Source organism: Onychomys torridus, chromosome 3 (genome assembly GCF_903995425.1).
Source record: "Onychomys torridus chromosome 3, mOncTor1.1, whole genome shotgun sequence".
In the NCBI taxonomy this organism is placed as follows: Eukaryota; Metazoa; Chordata; class Mammalia; order Rodentia; family Cricetidae; genus Onychomys; species Onychomys torridus.
Genome location: NC_050445.1, coordinates 62631579 through 62648984, shown reverse-complemented (window position 1 = coordinate 62648984; position 17406 = coordinate 62631579). Strand labels below are relative to the sequence as shown.

General features: G+C 41.5%; 1 protein-coding gene across 1 annotated transcript in view; it reads left to right on the top strand.

The window, feature by feature from the left end:
- Asb4 (ankyrin repeat and SOCS box containing 4) overlaps nt 1-16032 on the top strand; it is a 41181-nt gene extending 25149 nt beyond the window's left edge. Inside the window, exons 3-5 of the mRNA XM_036182179.1 lie at nt 4929-5419; nt 12585-12698; nt 13892-16032. Coding sequence (XP_036038072.1) covers nt 4929-5419; nt 12585-12698; nt 13892-14080 — 794 coding nt within the window. The 3' untranslated portion in view covers nt 14081-16032. The remainder of the gene's footprint in view (nt 1-4928; nt 5420-12584; nt 12699-13891) is intronic.
- The last annotated feature ends 1374 nt before the right edge of the window (nt 16033-17406 follow it).

Here is a 17406-nt window from a genome sequence, read left to right as displayed (position 1 = left end):
TATGATAATGTTGAAAGGACTACCCACAAGGGCTTGCAGAATGGTATCAAGATAGAGAGAAAAGAAAGAAAGAGCCAGAGACCTCTGTCTTCCATGAGAATAGAGGAGGCACTGGAGTTGGTGAGATTACCAATAAGAAAGGACAACAAACAAACAAACAAACCCAAACCCTCATTGTGGTTTCAAAAACAGCCTACAGAGATTGAGGAAGTGATGATTCCTGCCGACACAGAAGCAGTCAGTTCTCAGATTCCCACCACAGAGAGAGAGAAAGTTCTAAAGTAAGGGGACCATAAGGACAATGGTCTTCCATTTGAGATTTCATTTAAGACGAGACTGGGGGAGATACATAGAAATATCTTTACTTTGGGTTGTAGACAGAAAGGACAAAATTGAAAGAAGAACAGAGCAACCTACGGAAAATATGCTTTGATGATAGTTAATAGCAAACTTGACACTATACAAAATTACATCCTTGACAAAGAAGCAGACTTGAGAAACAGTAACAGAACTCATGGAAAATGAAAAGCTCTGAACAGGAGAAAAATGAGGTCTAACCTTTGAATAATAGATGTCTTGAAAATAATACTAGTGTTAATAAGTGAGACACAGCATGTAAAACTCTTGGTGAATGCTCCAGAATAGATTTTATTAACATATTCGTAAAAGGAGCCCTGATCAAACATGCTGTTTTGCCTGCATACATCTCTGCTCCACCCTTCAAACTGAGGCAGGCATAGTTCAAGCCCGTGAGACTAAATGGAAAGGAACCAGTATGAGGCAACCCCCGAAGCAGCCAGCTGAATGAAAATGGAACTTCTCTGTGAAGTTAGTAAACTCAGTCAGTCTCTTCCTAAGATCTTTACTCTCCATCTGTTTTAATATTTCCTTTGCATTCTCACATGTACCACAGATCATTGTTACCCATGAGGTGTGAATGTTTCATCCTAGTGACCTTTTCTAAGAGAAGTGTAGTTTTCCATAATGATGTGAAAAAGGAGTCAGGATAAGTTGTTGTGTTTTCATTTGTATCCTTGAGGACTGTGACTGAAAAAATGGTGAGAAGGGATTTCTTGTCAATGATGGTGTCTTGATAAATGAATAGGTAGCATTTTAGTTAGAGTTCAGATTGCTGTGGTAAAATACCATGACCAAAAGCAACTTGAGGAGGAAAGTGTTTATTTCAGCTTACAAATCTCAGGTCTCATTTGACTACTCAGGGAAGTCAGGACAGGAACTCAAGGCAGAAACCTGGAGGCAGGAGCTGATGCAGAGGCCACAGAGGAGTACAGCTTGCTGGCTTTTAACTCACTCTATCTAATGAAACTAAAGTTAAGTATACTCAATAGTGCAGCTGCTCCATTCATAGACATAGAAGCCAGAGAAACTCCTGTACACGAGCACCACTGGCGTATAAGAATATGCTAGAATATGCTAGAATGCCCAGAACAGTAGTGTTTGGAATAGTCTGAAATGGGAACTGTCTCTAATTAGTAGCAAGGAAAAACTGTTGATAACTTATGCTGGGAGACAGAACCAGCAAAAAGAACAGAGTAGCAAACATCACAACAGAATGTTGAGTGAAGGGAGCAAAACAGAACAATATGTTCATATGGTTCATGTGTTCAAACTTAGAAAGAAACCAAACCATCTGCTTTAGAGTTCTACACACAAGTTGTAAGGCTAAAAGAAGTGCAAAGATTTTCCTATATGAACAGGTTTATGAAGAAGCTATAGTCACCTGTAGCTGGATGAAGTTGTCATCGGGCAGAGAGTGGAGGGCAGGGAGCTCCTTTACATCAAGAACTGTTTTCACACCAGAGCATGGTGGTGCATGCCTTTAATCCCAGCACCCAGGAGGCAGAGGTATATTGGTCTCTGGGAGTTAGAGGAGAGGCCAGCCTGGGCTCTATTAGTGAGCCCTTGTCTGGGGGAGGGGAGGTTATTTGCTTTCTTTAAATGGGGTATGATAACAATAATGTTGAAGCTGTGCAATTAAATTTGTGTATCAAGATGCATCCGTTACATTATAAGCTTGAGTTGCATCCCTCATGTAGAAGCCCCAGTCTCTAACACTTCAGCCTGTGACTGTGCTTGGAATCAGTCCTAAAGATACCCTCGTTGGGATAACAAGCAGTTATGAGTCCATCGCAGTATGTGAGGCATTCTTCTTTATGAAGATACAGACAACGCCACATGGAGATGGAGGTCAAGATTGACATGATACTTCTACAAGCAATGGGCCACCAAGGCTCACCAGCCATCACCAGAAGCTGAGATGGGTTTTCTTTCCGAGCCTCCAGAGAGAACTGGCCCTGCAGACAATTTGATGTCAAACTAGTTTACATTGCTTCAGAGAGATTCACTTCTCTTATTTTAAGTTTTATCATGGAAGCTGTTGACAACTAATATATTGTACCTTCCTGTGAAAAAGCAATTGTAAAAGTTCCCCCAAATGCCACACTTCTGAGCTCTAATTTCTTGGAGAAATCAAAAGAATCCAAAATAATAAAAAAAAAAGCATTATATATTCTTTTGGAAAGTTCTTGCCAGAGACACAATTCAAGTATAAAAATGAAAAGTTCCAGCTCAGAAAAGGTGACCGTGCCATGAATTCAGTTATCTCAAAAGGCCAAAGATTGAGAGTAAACGTCCGAGTCCATTAGAAGACAAAGGCAGCGGTTGCCTCTCAGCTGGCCTGCAAAAATCTCATTCTGAGTCTCTGATTTCTTTTCTTACTGGAAATTCTCCAGCAGTTGAAGTGACCCTGCACATGGCTTCCGGGAAGACACTTGTATTTATTCCATTTCACTCAAAAGCAGGTACTCTTCTGGAAAGAAGACCTTGCCCAGAACTCTTCCAGGTCAGAATACTGGGGACCACAGACAAGATGGCTTTGATTACAGTTCCACCTTCTGCAAGTGAGAAGAACCCAGTGTCTGCCCAGCCATACGCTTGGAGAAACCTCACTGGAGAGATGATTCCTTACCTAGACATTGAACATGCTTGTGGGAGAATTCCCTTCTTAAGTATATTCTGAATAATCAGGGGATGCTGTAAATAAAGCCAAGAAGGAGCTATCCATGTGGGAAAACCATATTTAAATTTATAAAATGCAATCACATTTCTGCTACATTGGGTCTTCATACAGCAAACAATATAAAATTTCCTGCAGAAAAATAATAATGAGGGAGAATAGAATTGTAATAAGGGATTTTATTTCAAGCCAGCCTTTCTGCTTGCAAATTTCTGCTTGCAAGCTCACTAGCTTGGTGTCCTTTGTGCAAAATGTTAACCCAAGGATGACTTTCTCCAACTGTAAAATCAGGGTAGAAAACTGCATCTACCAGAATGCTGCAAAGAGTCCATGAGGCAGTCTGCGAAATGCATTTAGGTTGCAATGTTGTACTTGGTTCAATTCCAAATTAATATTAGATACAGCAATAACATGAACACTCACACCACCACCAATACTCCTCCTCCTCCTCCTCCTCCTACTACTACTACTAATAATAATAATCTCTTCAGACATATTTAAAGTACCTATGAAAATTTCCAGTAGAATTATTAATGATACTGGCCTTTAGGCATTATTTGGTCTACCCCTTCAAATTAGGCAAAGAAGGAAATTTCTAGTTTCTCAGGTTAATCATTCCAAATACTTAATATTTCTTATCAGAAAAACAAAATTCAAACTGGTTTCCTGGTCTGCTAAGTAGGTGGGTTGCATGAAATCATTTCTAAGGCACCATCCAAGCATGAACAATTGTCTATGAAATGTTTTTGTCAACTGATGTCCACGTTTTTTTTTCTTTTGGTGACTACTACGATAATGCTAACTTCAACACTTCTCAGTGCAAACTATGACCTTTAGATTGTTTTGGTGCTAAAGACTCTGTGTGTGTGTGTGTGTGTGTGTGTGTGTGTGTGTATGCACTTGTGTACAAGTGACCATGTGTGTGCATGTTTGTGTTAATTAGATTCCAAAGACATAGCTTCCATGATGCTGTGATCTCAGCCTAACTACGGGGAACCTTTCATGTCACCATAGTATATTTGCGTCCAACTTGAGATCCACCTGCTTTGAAAGACAAGAAAGATGCTGTTTTGTAAAACACTTAAAACAATTTTTAGGGGCTGGAGAGATGATTTGGTGGTTAAGAACATTTGTTGCCTTTGCAGAGGACATGGTTTCAGCACCCAGAATTCACAGCACTCAGAAAATCACATATAACTCCAGTTCAAGGGGCTTCTGCATGCATATGGTGCACATAGAGACAAGTGGAGCGCAATATACATAAAAGTAAAAATTTAAATGAAAAACCCTACACATTTTAAAGTATGTGGCATGAGCTACAGTTTTTTTTAAATAGCCTTCATTTTTATATTTAAAATTTTACTTATTTGTCTCTTATTATTTGTGTGTATGTGAACATGTGCATGGAGCTCACAGAACCATTTGTGGATTTTGGACCCACCATGTGAGTCTCAGATACCCAACTCAAGTAGTTAGACTTTGGTGGCAAGCTTCTTTGCCTGTTGCCAAATTTTAACATTAAAAAATTGAAGATATTGTATTTCAACAGTGCTTGACATTGCAATGATAGAAAATATTTTGTTATAGACATTACTTACTTCCACATCCACCTGGGAATGAAGAGTTGGAGTCCAGCATTACTTGAGGCTTTGGGAAGGATCGTTACCTACTCTTCTGGGGTACATTCGTTGGTAGTCAGGAAGACAGTAGTGTTGCTTAAGAAGCAATTTAAACTAGAGTCAGGAATGGCCCTTTATGGCTGGGTAGGAGTCACACGTGACAGGCAGAGGTTAAAGAGAATCTGTGAAAAAGAGTCTTGCTCATACATATGAAAGAACCATAAATACAGACAAGTGTTTAAATAGTTGTCCGCTTCCATTTCCCTTCACAGGTGCAAACGTGAACATGAAAACCAACAACCAGGATGAGGAGACACCCCTGCACACGGCTGCCCACTTTGGCCTCTCCGAGCTGGTGGCCTTCTACGTGGAGAACGGGGCCATCGTTGACAGCATGAATGCCCACATGGAGACCCCGCTGGCTGTGGCCACCTACTGGGCCCTGCGCTTCAAGGAGCAGGAGTACAGCAGGGAACACCACCTCATCTGCCGCACGCTGCTGGACAACAACGCTGAGGTCAATGCCCGCGATGACGACTTCAAGTCCCCTTTGCACAAGGCTGCCTGGAATTGCGACCACGTGCTCATGCACATGATGCTGGATGCGGGCGCCGAGGCCAACCTCATGGATATCAACGGCTGTGCAGCCATCCAGTACGTGCTGAAGGTCACCTCTGTGCGCCCTGCTGCACAGCCTGAGGTCTGCTACCAGCTGCTGCTGAACTATGGGGCTGCACGGATCTACCCCCCACAGTTCCACAAGGTGAGGCTGCATCCCAGGTCTAGCTCAAATAGAGGTGTGCCCTCCAGTCTCTAGGTGATTCCAACTTGTTCAAGACTTGAGTCTTGAACAACCATGTCTGACCTCTATAAGACCTCCTCATCCTTCTCTACAACTGTTTGAAATTTGGGCAGGAGTTAGAAAGTCAGCTCATGAGGGACAGACAATTACTCCTACTCAATGTTTGGTCTAAAGACTGCATAACTTGCTTTGGAATGAGTTAGCTTACAGCCAGGAAAGAACTACACAGTCAGTTTGACAAAAGCTGACAATAATGTCAGCTAACACATAGGGACCAATGATGACTTATAACAAGTCCAGTATATTGTTATAAACATTTGGTATTTGTTGATTTGATTCCTTCAATAATTCTATAAGGGGTAAATTGTCCCTGTTCTTCAGCAGAGGAGACTGAGGCATCCAGTCACATCACTTCTGAGCTCCCACAGTGGTGGGAGTAGGATCTGACCTTAGATAATTTGATTCAAGGATTTATTCTCATCACACCATACAGCATGACCTCTGTGCTGAACAATACTAATTAATAATCTCTAATGGGCTGGCAGGGACCAGATGCTAATGATGTTGATATGACCAAGACAAGGTACCTACGCAAGTAGCTTAGAGTCTATTGGGAAAGAAAAACACACGGAGAGGTCATTTTAATATGCACAGTTCATGATAAAGTAGAGGAATGCAGGAGATGCTAACATCAGGTTAATGATGATCATTAATTTGGTAGTCAAAATGGATTTAACATTTAAAACAAACCAGATGACACTGCAGTTCCAGAACTTTAAAGAGGCTGAGAAACTCGAGGAGTAGTCCATCTGACTGGGGTGGGGCTAGCCCCTTCCATACATATATAATGTTAGTGCATCCTGCCTGAGTATTCTGTCTCACTCTGGTAAAAGGTCAAGGACTCACCTGTGCTCCTTCGATGTGAAGACAAGTTAGAGGAAAAGTACTAAAGAAGGGAGCAGTCAGAAGTGGTGGTGCACATACTCCTGTTGGTCCTGCACTGGAGAGGTAGAGGCAGGAGGCCAACCTGGGTCATATAGTAAGGCCTTGTCTCATAAAATTGAAAGGAAAACAACTAAACAACTGAACAAACAAACAAACAAAGAACAAAAATCATTTAAGAGTGGTGAATTCAACAAGGAAAAACTCCAGACAATCCAAAGAGACTCAGTGATTGAGTTAAGAAGTAGTAGGATCAGTGCTACCGAACTCAACCGGGAATTTCCACCTTTGGTTGCCAAAATTAACTATGGGTTAATTTTCTTCCCTTAAACTTAGGTATAAAGCAGAGGACACTCCCAGACTTGCTAACAGTTTTATGGTTAATTCCAAATGGTTCTTTGGTGGTCATATGTTACATTCCCACTGAAGTCTGACTCAGGATCCCAGTGCTCAGAGAATACCACCTATGGCGTTTTACGTTCTGAGTTGCTTTCTTTGACTCCCTGGATTTCAGGTGCAATAAAAGTCTGATCCTAACTGTCGACTTCAATGATGTATGAGCACACGGCCATCTTTCACCTGGGTATCTGTCTCTAAAACACTTTCTCTATCATTTATACAATTACCCAGGAGAGCCACCTACTGCTGATGTATGACCCACAATAGTTCATGTGCAACCTATACCAGGGAGGGGTTTCTCTGTCCTTCTGAACCAAGTTTTATATTTATCCCAGATTTTAACTAGTAATGATACTTGTCTCAGGATATCTGTTAAATATTTCTAAAAATGTCAAGCATCTGTAGGTATTTAACTTCTACACATTTTCTGTAATTTCTTCTTTCTTGTTTTTCTTTTTTTCTTATCTCCATTTGGTCTTCTATAGCTCACTCATTTTAGAATAAAAATAATAAAAGGAATTTTCATCAGATTTTGGTCCTGCTACTCCCATAAGCAAGTGATTGAATAAATTACTAACATCCTAAGCCTCAGTTTCCCCATCTGGGAAATAGGTATTCTTGGCTTAAATTCTTTGGCAACAGCATGTGGACACCGTCTTTTATCAGAAGGAAATTTACACCTGTTCATAGTGCACCACACACACACACACACACACACACACACACACACACACTTAGAGGATGGGACCAGACACTTCTTATTCTTTTTCTTGAGGTGCTTTCAGTTCTTGCAGACTTCTTACCCTCACCACCTCTCTGTATCTATAAACATCTCGCCTGTTGCCCATTTTCCTCTCCTTGTGTCCCATTCACACCAGGCTATTCTTATTACTTATAGTGGAATGTCCAAAGTCAAGCAAACTGTCTCCTCACCACAACTGACTTTAGAAAGTATAATTGGGTGGGCTGGGGAGCAATTAAGAGCACTTGCTGCTCTTGCAGAGGACCCAGGTTCAGTTCACATCACCCATGCCAGGTGGCTCCCAACAGCCCATAACTCTAGCTCCTGGGTTCACACACACACATATGCACGTTAAAATGAATAAGTAAGTAAAATAAAGAAAATAAAGCTTATTTCCTATATTTATGCCCTCGTACCGTTTCCTTCTAGAGAGAAGGCTGGAGGGGATGCAGGTGACAAAGGTACCAGGGAAGTGTGTTGTCCCACTCTGTCAGTCAGTCTGACAGTCAATAATGTCTTCACCTGTTTTTTTTTTTTTTTTTTTGTTTGTTTGTTTTTAATTGCATGAGATACTATTTCAAAAATGTTTAACATGGTTCCTGGTGCATGTTAGCCTTTAGCAGATAATGCTATGGGTCTTGGGATAGTATCAAACATTTTTGAGCACTAAATCATTGCTGTGGGCTCTGATAGACTCACTGGACATTCCCAGCTCAGGGAAGGGTCCTGTTGGGACAGTGCCTGCAGGCCAAAGTGCTGAACTCAGTCCTGAAGCTCACTGCTGAGTGAGCCTGTGTATCATGTCTCTCAAACTCCTTCTCATTCTCTTTTGAATGCTTAATTAGTGGGAATAGACTTTCAAAGTGCTTCTGTTTGGGGGTAAGAAGTCTTGGGAGTTTGTGGAGGTCCGAAGTCTTTCCCACACAGATGGTTGGTTCTCTGCTATTAGGAACAGAGGTCTAGTGATGCTGAACACAGTGTCTACCTGGCTGTGTACTTGCTGTACTAATTTTGAACACCTTTCTCCAAGTTTCCTCTTTGAATCATGCAGGTAGTAGAATGAATTATTCAGCAATGTTTAAGAAGAGAGTGGATGTGGTGTGCCCACTAGTCTGGTGAGGATGTTCAGCCCATTTCCCTATCCTCCTCTTCCTTGTCCTGTGTGCCTTTGTGACAAGATAAGAGCTTCTGGTACTGCCCCTGCTTGGTGGCTCCTCCAGCCTTGACAATAAGCATACAGTCTTATGTCCCAAGGAAGGCTGGCTGCACCATCGTCAATGTTTTCCTACTTGGTTTTGTTTGCTCCTCTAGCTTCCTGTGGTCTGGCTGATTGCTAAGGAGATTTAACACAGACTTGGCTACTGGTGCCAGCAATTGTCAACAGTTTCATTACTACCCCCTCAGATGTGTGAGAATGGGAAAGCAGAAGAAAAACTATTCAATTTACTATGCAGATGCCTGAAAGTGATTTAGAACACTACTCCGCAGCCCAACTCTCCTAAGAGAAAGTCATCTTTAGGACAGGCAAAACGACTGCCTCATTTATCCAGAAGATAAAGTGATTTGTTCTCTCTTGGATGGGGAATTCAGTTTCCTTATTTACAAGGAGCAAGGTCACAGCTGCAGATGCTGTCTTCCCTATGTAAAGCGGATGGAGCAGGGGTGCATTTCACTGAGAGCCACTGTATAAATCACATAAGCGAGATGGTGGAGGGTGGGGAGAAAGATAGGGTCTGCAATTGCTTTTCAGGGTACAAAAGGACATTTGGTTTTTTTCTCTCCTAGCATAATTCAAAAGGAAGCGACACCCCAGGGAGCCAAAATTGAGATTTCTTGTAGGGCAAGAAAGACATTTTTTTCTTTTCTAGGGAAGGAAAAGATAATGTGAAGATTGGGGGGGAGGGTAAGGGTAATTTCCGCCATTGAACAATGTTGTGTGGGAAGCTTGTTGTTCAAGGTTCCCCTGATAGAAAGTGGGTTGTTTGTTTGTTTTTGTTTTTTTCTTTTCTTTTCTTTTCTTTTCTTTTCTTTTCTTTTCTTTTTGTGTGCATGTACAAAAATATAGCACTATATAAGGTTCAAGGCAGCTTTAGGATAGTTTTGTACTAAAGTATCTTACAAGTGGTATTTGAAAAAGTTTGGGGAGCATCTTTCTCTTTCTCTCTCTTTCCTTCTGTGTGCACATGTGTGTGTGTATGTGCAGTTGTGTGTCAGGGTGTGCATGTACATGTGCATGTGTATTTGGAGGTGGAGGCCAACTTAAGGTCGTGTTCCCACTGTTTTGGGATCTTGGAGTTGACTAGTTAGTTAAACTGACTGGCCAGCAAGCTCCTGGGATGGGACTCCCTTTCCTCTGCTTCCCTAACACTGGGAATAAGATGCCAATCTTTTCAGGGAGTCTTAGGGATGGACCCCCAGTTCTGTGATTGCCTAAACTACTTAAAAAAGTACAGGTGACCATTGAGTCACCTGCCCTGCCCCTTGAATTTGTGTTATATTTATTTGTGCTTCTAGGGGACAGATGACCAGGGGTGGCATCCAAACTGCTCTTCAGTCATCCCTGTTTTAGAAAGAGATTTCATCTCTATCTAGTTCTTGTTCTGTGGTGGAGGAAAGAGTCACTAAAGAGTGACACAATGTCACTCTGCTCCTCCGATCAGCCAAGGTTAAGCAGAGGCTGTGACTTCTGCCTTGGGGCCCACAGCAGTCCACTGTCATGTGATAGGCTAGGTTTCTGGCAGTCAGTGGAGAGTGATGTTTTTGAGTTTTCTACCTATTTATTTATTCATTTTGGCCTGAGCGAAATAGTTACTGAGGCCTGAGAAGATGAGCCCAGTTTTATTAGCTCCAGAAGCCTGAAGAGCCTGAAGTGACAAGAGGCTGTCAGGCTAGTAAGGATCCTTTCAGGATTGGAGAACAAACCTTCCGGAAGATTTAGTAGAGCATCAGAAAAACTGATGCCAGCAGTGGAGGTTTGGGGCCTGTGGCATCTGAAAAACATAGGAGGTCAGGATTTAGAACCAGCAATTTTTTCACTCTAATGGAAACTGAAAAGTTATTCATTCTCTTATACATGGGAGGATGTCAAGTGTAAATGGAAGCAGAAGATGTGTGAAGTTTGGCTTCTGACCTGTGCATATTTACAATTATGTTTGCATAACTTTGTTTGAACCTTTTCTGGGTACAAGCCAGAAATAGGATTACCAGACAGAATACTAGGTGTTAAGTTAAATGTGAATTTCAGATAAAGAATTAGTGAATTTTAGCATGAACCCCTTTCAAGCAGTATTTGGGGACATACATGAAAACTTGTCTATGAGAAATTCGTCCTTAATCATGATGCCATATTGTAAAGACTGCCAGCTCTGGCAGGATGGCAGTGTGATGTAAGAGAAAAACATCTCACAGCAAAATATCATCTGCCTGCATTTCCACAAGGAGGTGGGTAAGAAAGGTCCAGACGCAGACAACCTAAGTTGCTCTATGGACACTTCCCATGTTGGTATCACCAGCTCACCTCCCATGAAGAAGGTCTAGTTTGGGTTTAGTGTAGATGCATTTGCTCAGTGTTGGGACATAACTCCCCACCCTAGAAGCCACAAACCTAGCTGGAAGTTAATTTTTCAAGGTCCAGATTCTCTGACTTTTCAGAGGCCCCAGAAGCACTAGGTGACTGGCTCCAGCCACTTGCTTACCTTGCCATGGGCTTGTGATCCAAGGTTGCTCTTTGCCTTTATAGAGCTAGCTGAAAAACTTGATGACAGTGGCTAGAATATTTCTCTCACTAAATACATATTTAAGTAATGCTTATTGCCAGCCAGTCAATGGACAGACTACCTCTGATCCTTTCTTGATTTGAAGCTTCAATATATTTATTTAATACGTGGTAGCTTGCAATTTTGCTTCTTTAAATAAGGATAACTGAAAGCACTGTGTTGCTGTGCTGTGTTGGCTCATAGTAGCCCACAAGACCTGACTGAAATCATCTACAATGTTGAGAGCTAATTAAATACAGTTATCATTAAATATTAAATCCCATAAGCTTACAATAGATAAAGTAACCGGAGCCAGAGCACACATTTTAAAATATAGTGTTTATTAATAATTCTTTTCTTGACATGTCCTCATTACTTCACTTTATGTACCTGTGCATTTGTTAACTGTATTTCGTGTGTGTGTATGTGTGTGTGTGTATGTGTGTGTGTGTATGTGTGTGTGTGCATGTGTGTATGTGTGTGTGTATGTGTGTGTGTATGTGTGTGTGTGTATGTGTGTGTGTGTGTGTGTGTGTGTGTGTGTGTGTGTGTGTGTTGGGTAGGGAGTCAACATGGAGAGGAGTCTTAGCAAGAGAGATGGGCGTTCCAAATTGTGGCATCTGTAAAACTCACACAAACCTTCCTGCTTCCTACGTGCAGCAGAGACCACTGTAGAAGGCTCCACGTGAGGTTACTCCAATACAGTAGAAGGCTCCACGTGAGGTTATTCCAACACAGTAGAAGGCTCCACGTGAGGTTACTCCAACACAGTAGAAGGCTCCATGTGAGGTTACTCCAACACTAACCAAGAGCTTCCCTTCCTTTCATTCTACCTCAGCCAACCGGCAGAGAGGTGATGCATTACTGCACACACATACATGTGCACACACATGCACATGCATACACACAGATGTGGAACACACACATGCCACAGACCTTTCTACTGTCCAAGACCTCTGTTCCTCTGTGAGATCTGAATTGACAAGCTCCAGTCCACATAGCTCTCTGGCTTGTAATTGAAGCAGTTCTTCTATTTAACTTTTTTCAATTCTATCTTTATTTTTGGTTGTGAGCCTAGCCTTTAACAGCTGAGCCATCTCTCCAGCCCTCAATTCTATCTTTAATTTTTCATCTTTGGTGTGTTTGGGGAACAGGATACACTGTGTATCCCAGGTTGACCTTGCACCCCAATCCTCCTTAGAACTGTGATTGTCAGCATGTGTTGGTTGGTGAGAGGTGTCAATCACAGGCACACACTAAGTGACAACATTCTCTGTGTTCTCTGCAGGTGATCCAGGCTTGCCACTCTTGCCCCAAAGCGATTGAAGTTGTGGTCAATGCATATGAGCACATCAGGTGGAACATGAAGTGGAGAAGAGCCATTCCTGATGATGACCTGGAGGTAAGTGATTCATTTGCGTGGTTCTCACTGCTGAGGACTGCCAGCCTCCATATGAAGATGCAGCTTCCTAATGTAAAATGCTGGTTTGAGAGTGCTTTCAAAGCTCTCTCAAATACAATGACACAACGGATTATAAAATGCAAATACAAGAGTGGAAATCTCTATCTATATGTGCCTGTCAAATATGTGATATTAAGGAGTCTCGCAGGGAAATTTCTCTGAGAGAAGTTTGAGTAAATATATGAAGGTTTTATTTTTCATCACTTTAAATGAGTTAAGTGATAACATCAGGGATTGCTCACTCAGATTTTTTTTCCAAAAAAGCATAGTGTTTTTTGGAGATATTTCACTCACCTTTAACTATGACTAAGCAGGAAACACTAGTTCGAAGTCTGCAGTGAGCCATCTGCACAGCCTGTAGTAGAACCACGCTCTCACTTGTGGTCTTAGGGACTTTGCGCTCTCTCTCTCTCTCTCTCTCTCTCTCTCTCTCTCTCTCTCTCCTCTCTCTTTCTTGGTTTTTTGAGACAGGGTTTCTCTGTGTAGCTTTGTGTCTTTCCTGGAACTCACTTGGTAGCCCAGGCTGGCTTCAAACTCACAGAGATCCACCTGCTTCTGCCTACTGAGTGCTGGGATTAATGGCCTGTGCCACTACCGCCTGGCTTTGCTCCATCTCTTAACTAGCCCTTCACACAGAGCATCCTGTTTGTGATTTTTAGGACTTCAAAATTGTGTCCAATGCATGAGGGATACCAGGCACAAAGTTCCTTGGGCTTAGAGGCTAATGGCTTACTTGTATAATCTTATTCTGCTAATTATTAGCTCTTTTACCTTCTAAAGTTACCTCCTAACCACTGCTAGTAGATGTTACTAGGTGCATAACGAGCATGCTATAATATTGAGTTAAATCACAATGGTCATTTTGGTATGAAATGGTCCAGGCAGTTCAAGCATGATAGTTCATATCATTATTCCTGGATTGTGAATGTGTTTCCTTCTTCTCTTCCCAGCATTATCATGCCCTCACTTCCTGACCTTCCCATTTTAATTTTGTGTTCAGTTTTGTTCACTCTCAGAAACTTGAGAAAGCTATTCTTGTGTGTAAAGTAGAGACACATGCCTCAGTGTGGATTTTTATCTTTGTAAGTTGTGTAGCCACCCTCCAATTAACATGTCTTGTCTTGCTTTTCCAGAGACACTGGGATTTTTACCACTCCCTCTTCAAGGTGTGCTGCAACACTCCCAGGACCCTCATGCATTTGTCGAGATGTGCCATTCGAAAGGCGTTGCATGACAGATGCCACAGAGCCATTCCTCAGCTGTCCCTCCCATTGCCATTGAAGAAGTACTTGCTTTTGGAGCCAGAGGGGATCATTTATTAGGTCTTAGGAGACAACAGTTCCCAATCCTAGATGTTTAAGTGGACTCGCTGGATAGACACAGTTTGCATGCATAAAATGGTACTTGGGTCGATTATAACACTTTAGGGATTTCAAGACACTTTACAAAGGCCACATCATTAATCCTAGAGTAGCATGCTGAGGGAAAATAAACAAGTAAAGTTAAGGAATTTTCAAAGACATGAATGCATTTAGAAGTCAGGCACTGACAAACAGTAATAGCTCAGAAAGGGACAGTTTTTATTAGGTACCCGACATATTTTGTAACACTTCCACTTATGATCTCGTCTGCAAAGGGACCCACATTTTCTTACAACCCAAGCTCATTCTCTACATTGTCAGTAACAGGTTTACATGACCGCTTAGTTTGTAATGTAGTAGGTTTTGTGAGCGGCCTCTTAAGCTTGCTGTCTCCTGCCAATGACCATTGAGCAGACAACACTGTTATTAGTTTTAGAAATGCCTCTTTCCCAAACCAAGGTAATCCATTAGTTTTGGTGATAAATGCACAAGAATGCAATGGAAACAAGATCTTTGAGTCAAGATAGAAATGGGAAGGAGAGAGCAGTTCACTTAATAGTCCAGGAATAGACATTTCAGCACACTCACTGAGCCGGACCCTGGGGACCACAGATAAGTCAATCAGGACCCCTGTTCTCCAGGGTCATATCTTTAACAGAGGATCCAGACATACAAGCAGGTGACTGCAGTATGAAGACATGGGGCAAGAGTACAGGTGCAGACTCATATTTAGTGCTTACCTTTCTGAAGTGTGCTTTTGACTTGAAGTGTGTAATTTTTTTCCTTTTGAACCATGAAGACAAAGCATGGAGTTATGTAGAGGGACCTGCTACTATTCTAGTCAATGTCTTTGAGTTTCTCCAAATAGTCTAGACACATTTTGTTTTGTATGGTTTCCTATTTAGTACCTTCACAGACTCTGAGAAAAATAGTCTACACTCTTGCTCCCACAGAGATGAGAAAGAAGTTTAGGGAAGTGGTCAAAGCAGTTGTGAAGGAGAGAACCTAGTTGACTTTCTTGTCTTTTCATGGAATAGATTGATATTTTAGCTGATAGATAAGAAACCTGCATTTTAACAGTGACTCCCTTCAGACTATATGTAGAAAGACTTTGAAATAGTGAACACTTAAGACACATAGAAATAAGTATATTGTAAGACTTAGGTAGTGTTTTCTAGTAGAATCACGCTGGTAGCCTCCTGGGGAACGTTGCTTCGCTGATTTGGTTCTCTTGGATTGCATTGGATTAGTTTATTGCCCTGATTTTGTAGTTGTTCAAGTAGTAGTGATATACAGACTGTGCACCTGCTGTAGTGGGCAGACTTTTTATTTGTGTGTGGCTTTGCTTCTTGTTCGCTGTTGGATCTGTTGTGTTGACTAGAGATGATGCTAAATACTCCAGTAGTTCTCCACTTAACTGTGTTTGTAAATTGAGACCTGCTTACTCCCAGTGTTGTGTAGAAAAACCCATAGGTGGACATGATCGTGTTTTTGAAGTTGCAATTTAGCTCAGCTAATTTCAGAAAAAAAATATTCTGTATTAAAACAAGATCTCAATCACAGGACAGAGTCTGGAATTTGTAGATTACACATTAAAAAGTAGTTTGCTGGACTGAGTACTATTTAGAACATATTTCAGAATATTCAAAGGGTTGGATGTTTCTCTCCAACAGCAGGAACATTCTCGCAGAAAAGTCTGTGATAGACTGATCTATAACAGGTCTAGAGGGGCTGAGGACATGTAGAATGGGTGATCCTCATCTAGGGAGATAGAAGTCTTTGTCACTGTGTTGCTGTGTTGGAATGTTTGCCTTAGTTGAGTATAGAATACATAGCTACTTCTTTTGAATTGCTTGTATGTGGATTTAATGTGACTTTCTCTGTACTTTGACCTTTAATTTAGAGATCTTAAATAAAGCTGTGGTGTTCTATCTCATCATTGTTGTGAGTTATTTATCAATAAGACTCGTCATCCTTGCACAATACTGGATCTTCAACAGGGACACAGGAAAAAAAAATTGTATGTTTCACTGCTTTCTTCAACATTAAGAAAGAGTGGCGGAAGGAAGATTTGTGCCTGCCAACAAATAATGTTTTCAAAAGAAAGTAAAGGGGAAAATGTGGCCGGAACAAAGTAAAATGGAGGCTATTGACATTTTAGTAAGTGTACTTTAATAATAAGAAGAAAATTGAACTGAATGCTTCGGGTCCACTTCTCACTATCTCTGGCATCCTGGGTTTTTCATTTCCCTCCATTCTCACTGTTTACTTAACCCTGGACAAAGCAAGGGAGGAAATTACACCCTCATGACGCCTTTGTACTTTCTGGAAGAGCTTTCCGTAAATAGATGTCTAATGTCCCAAAGAAAAACAACCCTCTTCAGAGTGTTCCATGAGAGGCGGCAGCTTTGATATGAGGAAGAGCCTCCTCTCTGGCAGTAACACATCCCATCTTGGTTATTCACCTGATTAACTATGGCAAAATCACAAACTTCTGAGTTCATATACTTTTTGAAACTTTTAAAAAAGAGTTAACTACTGACTAACTTTCTTTGAAATGCAAGTATCACAGCCAGTACTCAAAAAGATTCCAGGGCACTTGCTATAGAATGGTAGGCAGACACGTTAAAATTTGGGCTGTGGCAACTGTTCTCCTCATATCCTGATTTTCACCCTCATCAGACCCCAAATCTATGGAAAATGGAGTATCTCCTCTCTACCTTAGTTTTCTCATCTGTAACATGGGTCTAAGAGTGGTACTTACCTCACAAAACTTTTATAGGATTATTGGGAGGAGTAAATCAACACAGAACATGCCACGCAATGGGTATTTTATTATTATCACCATCCTTGATACTATTATCTCTGTGATTTCCACCAATGGAGTAATGTAACCTTTGACTAACACCATCACTGTAGCAGATGAATGGGAATTTCCTGTTCACTTCGGGTAACAAGGTAGATGAACTCCCACTGTGTGGCTCTTCAGGGATGAGGGGGCAGTGAGGACAAGGTAGATAAAATCTGGAACCTCCCTGGGCCTTTCAGAGGTGAAGGATGGGGAGGATAAATATTGCTGTGGAGGATTAGCAAACAGACAAGCAGATGACTTTTCAAAACATTGCTCTTTTATAAGTAAGTTTACATGGGAGGCAATGGCTCCTTTACTATCTGGTTGGTTGTAGGGACACACCAACAGAAAATTGTCCATGTGGACAAAGAAGGTTCTCCCTCTGCTTCTGTCTTCAGTGAGAAAGGAACAGGAGGACCCAAGGAGTGAGGCTCAG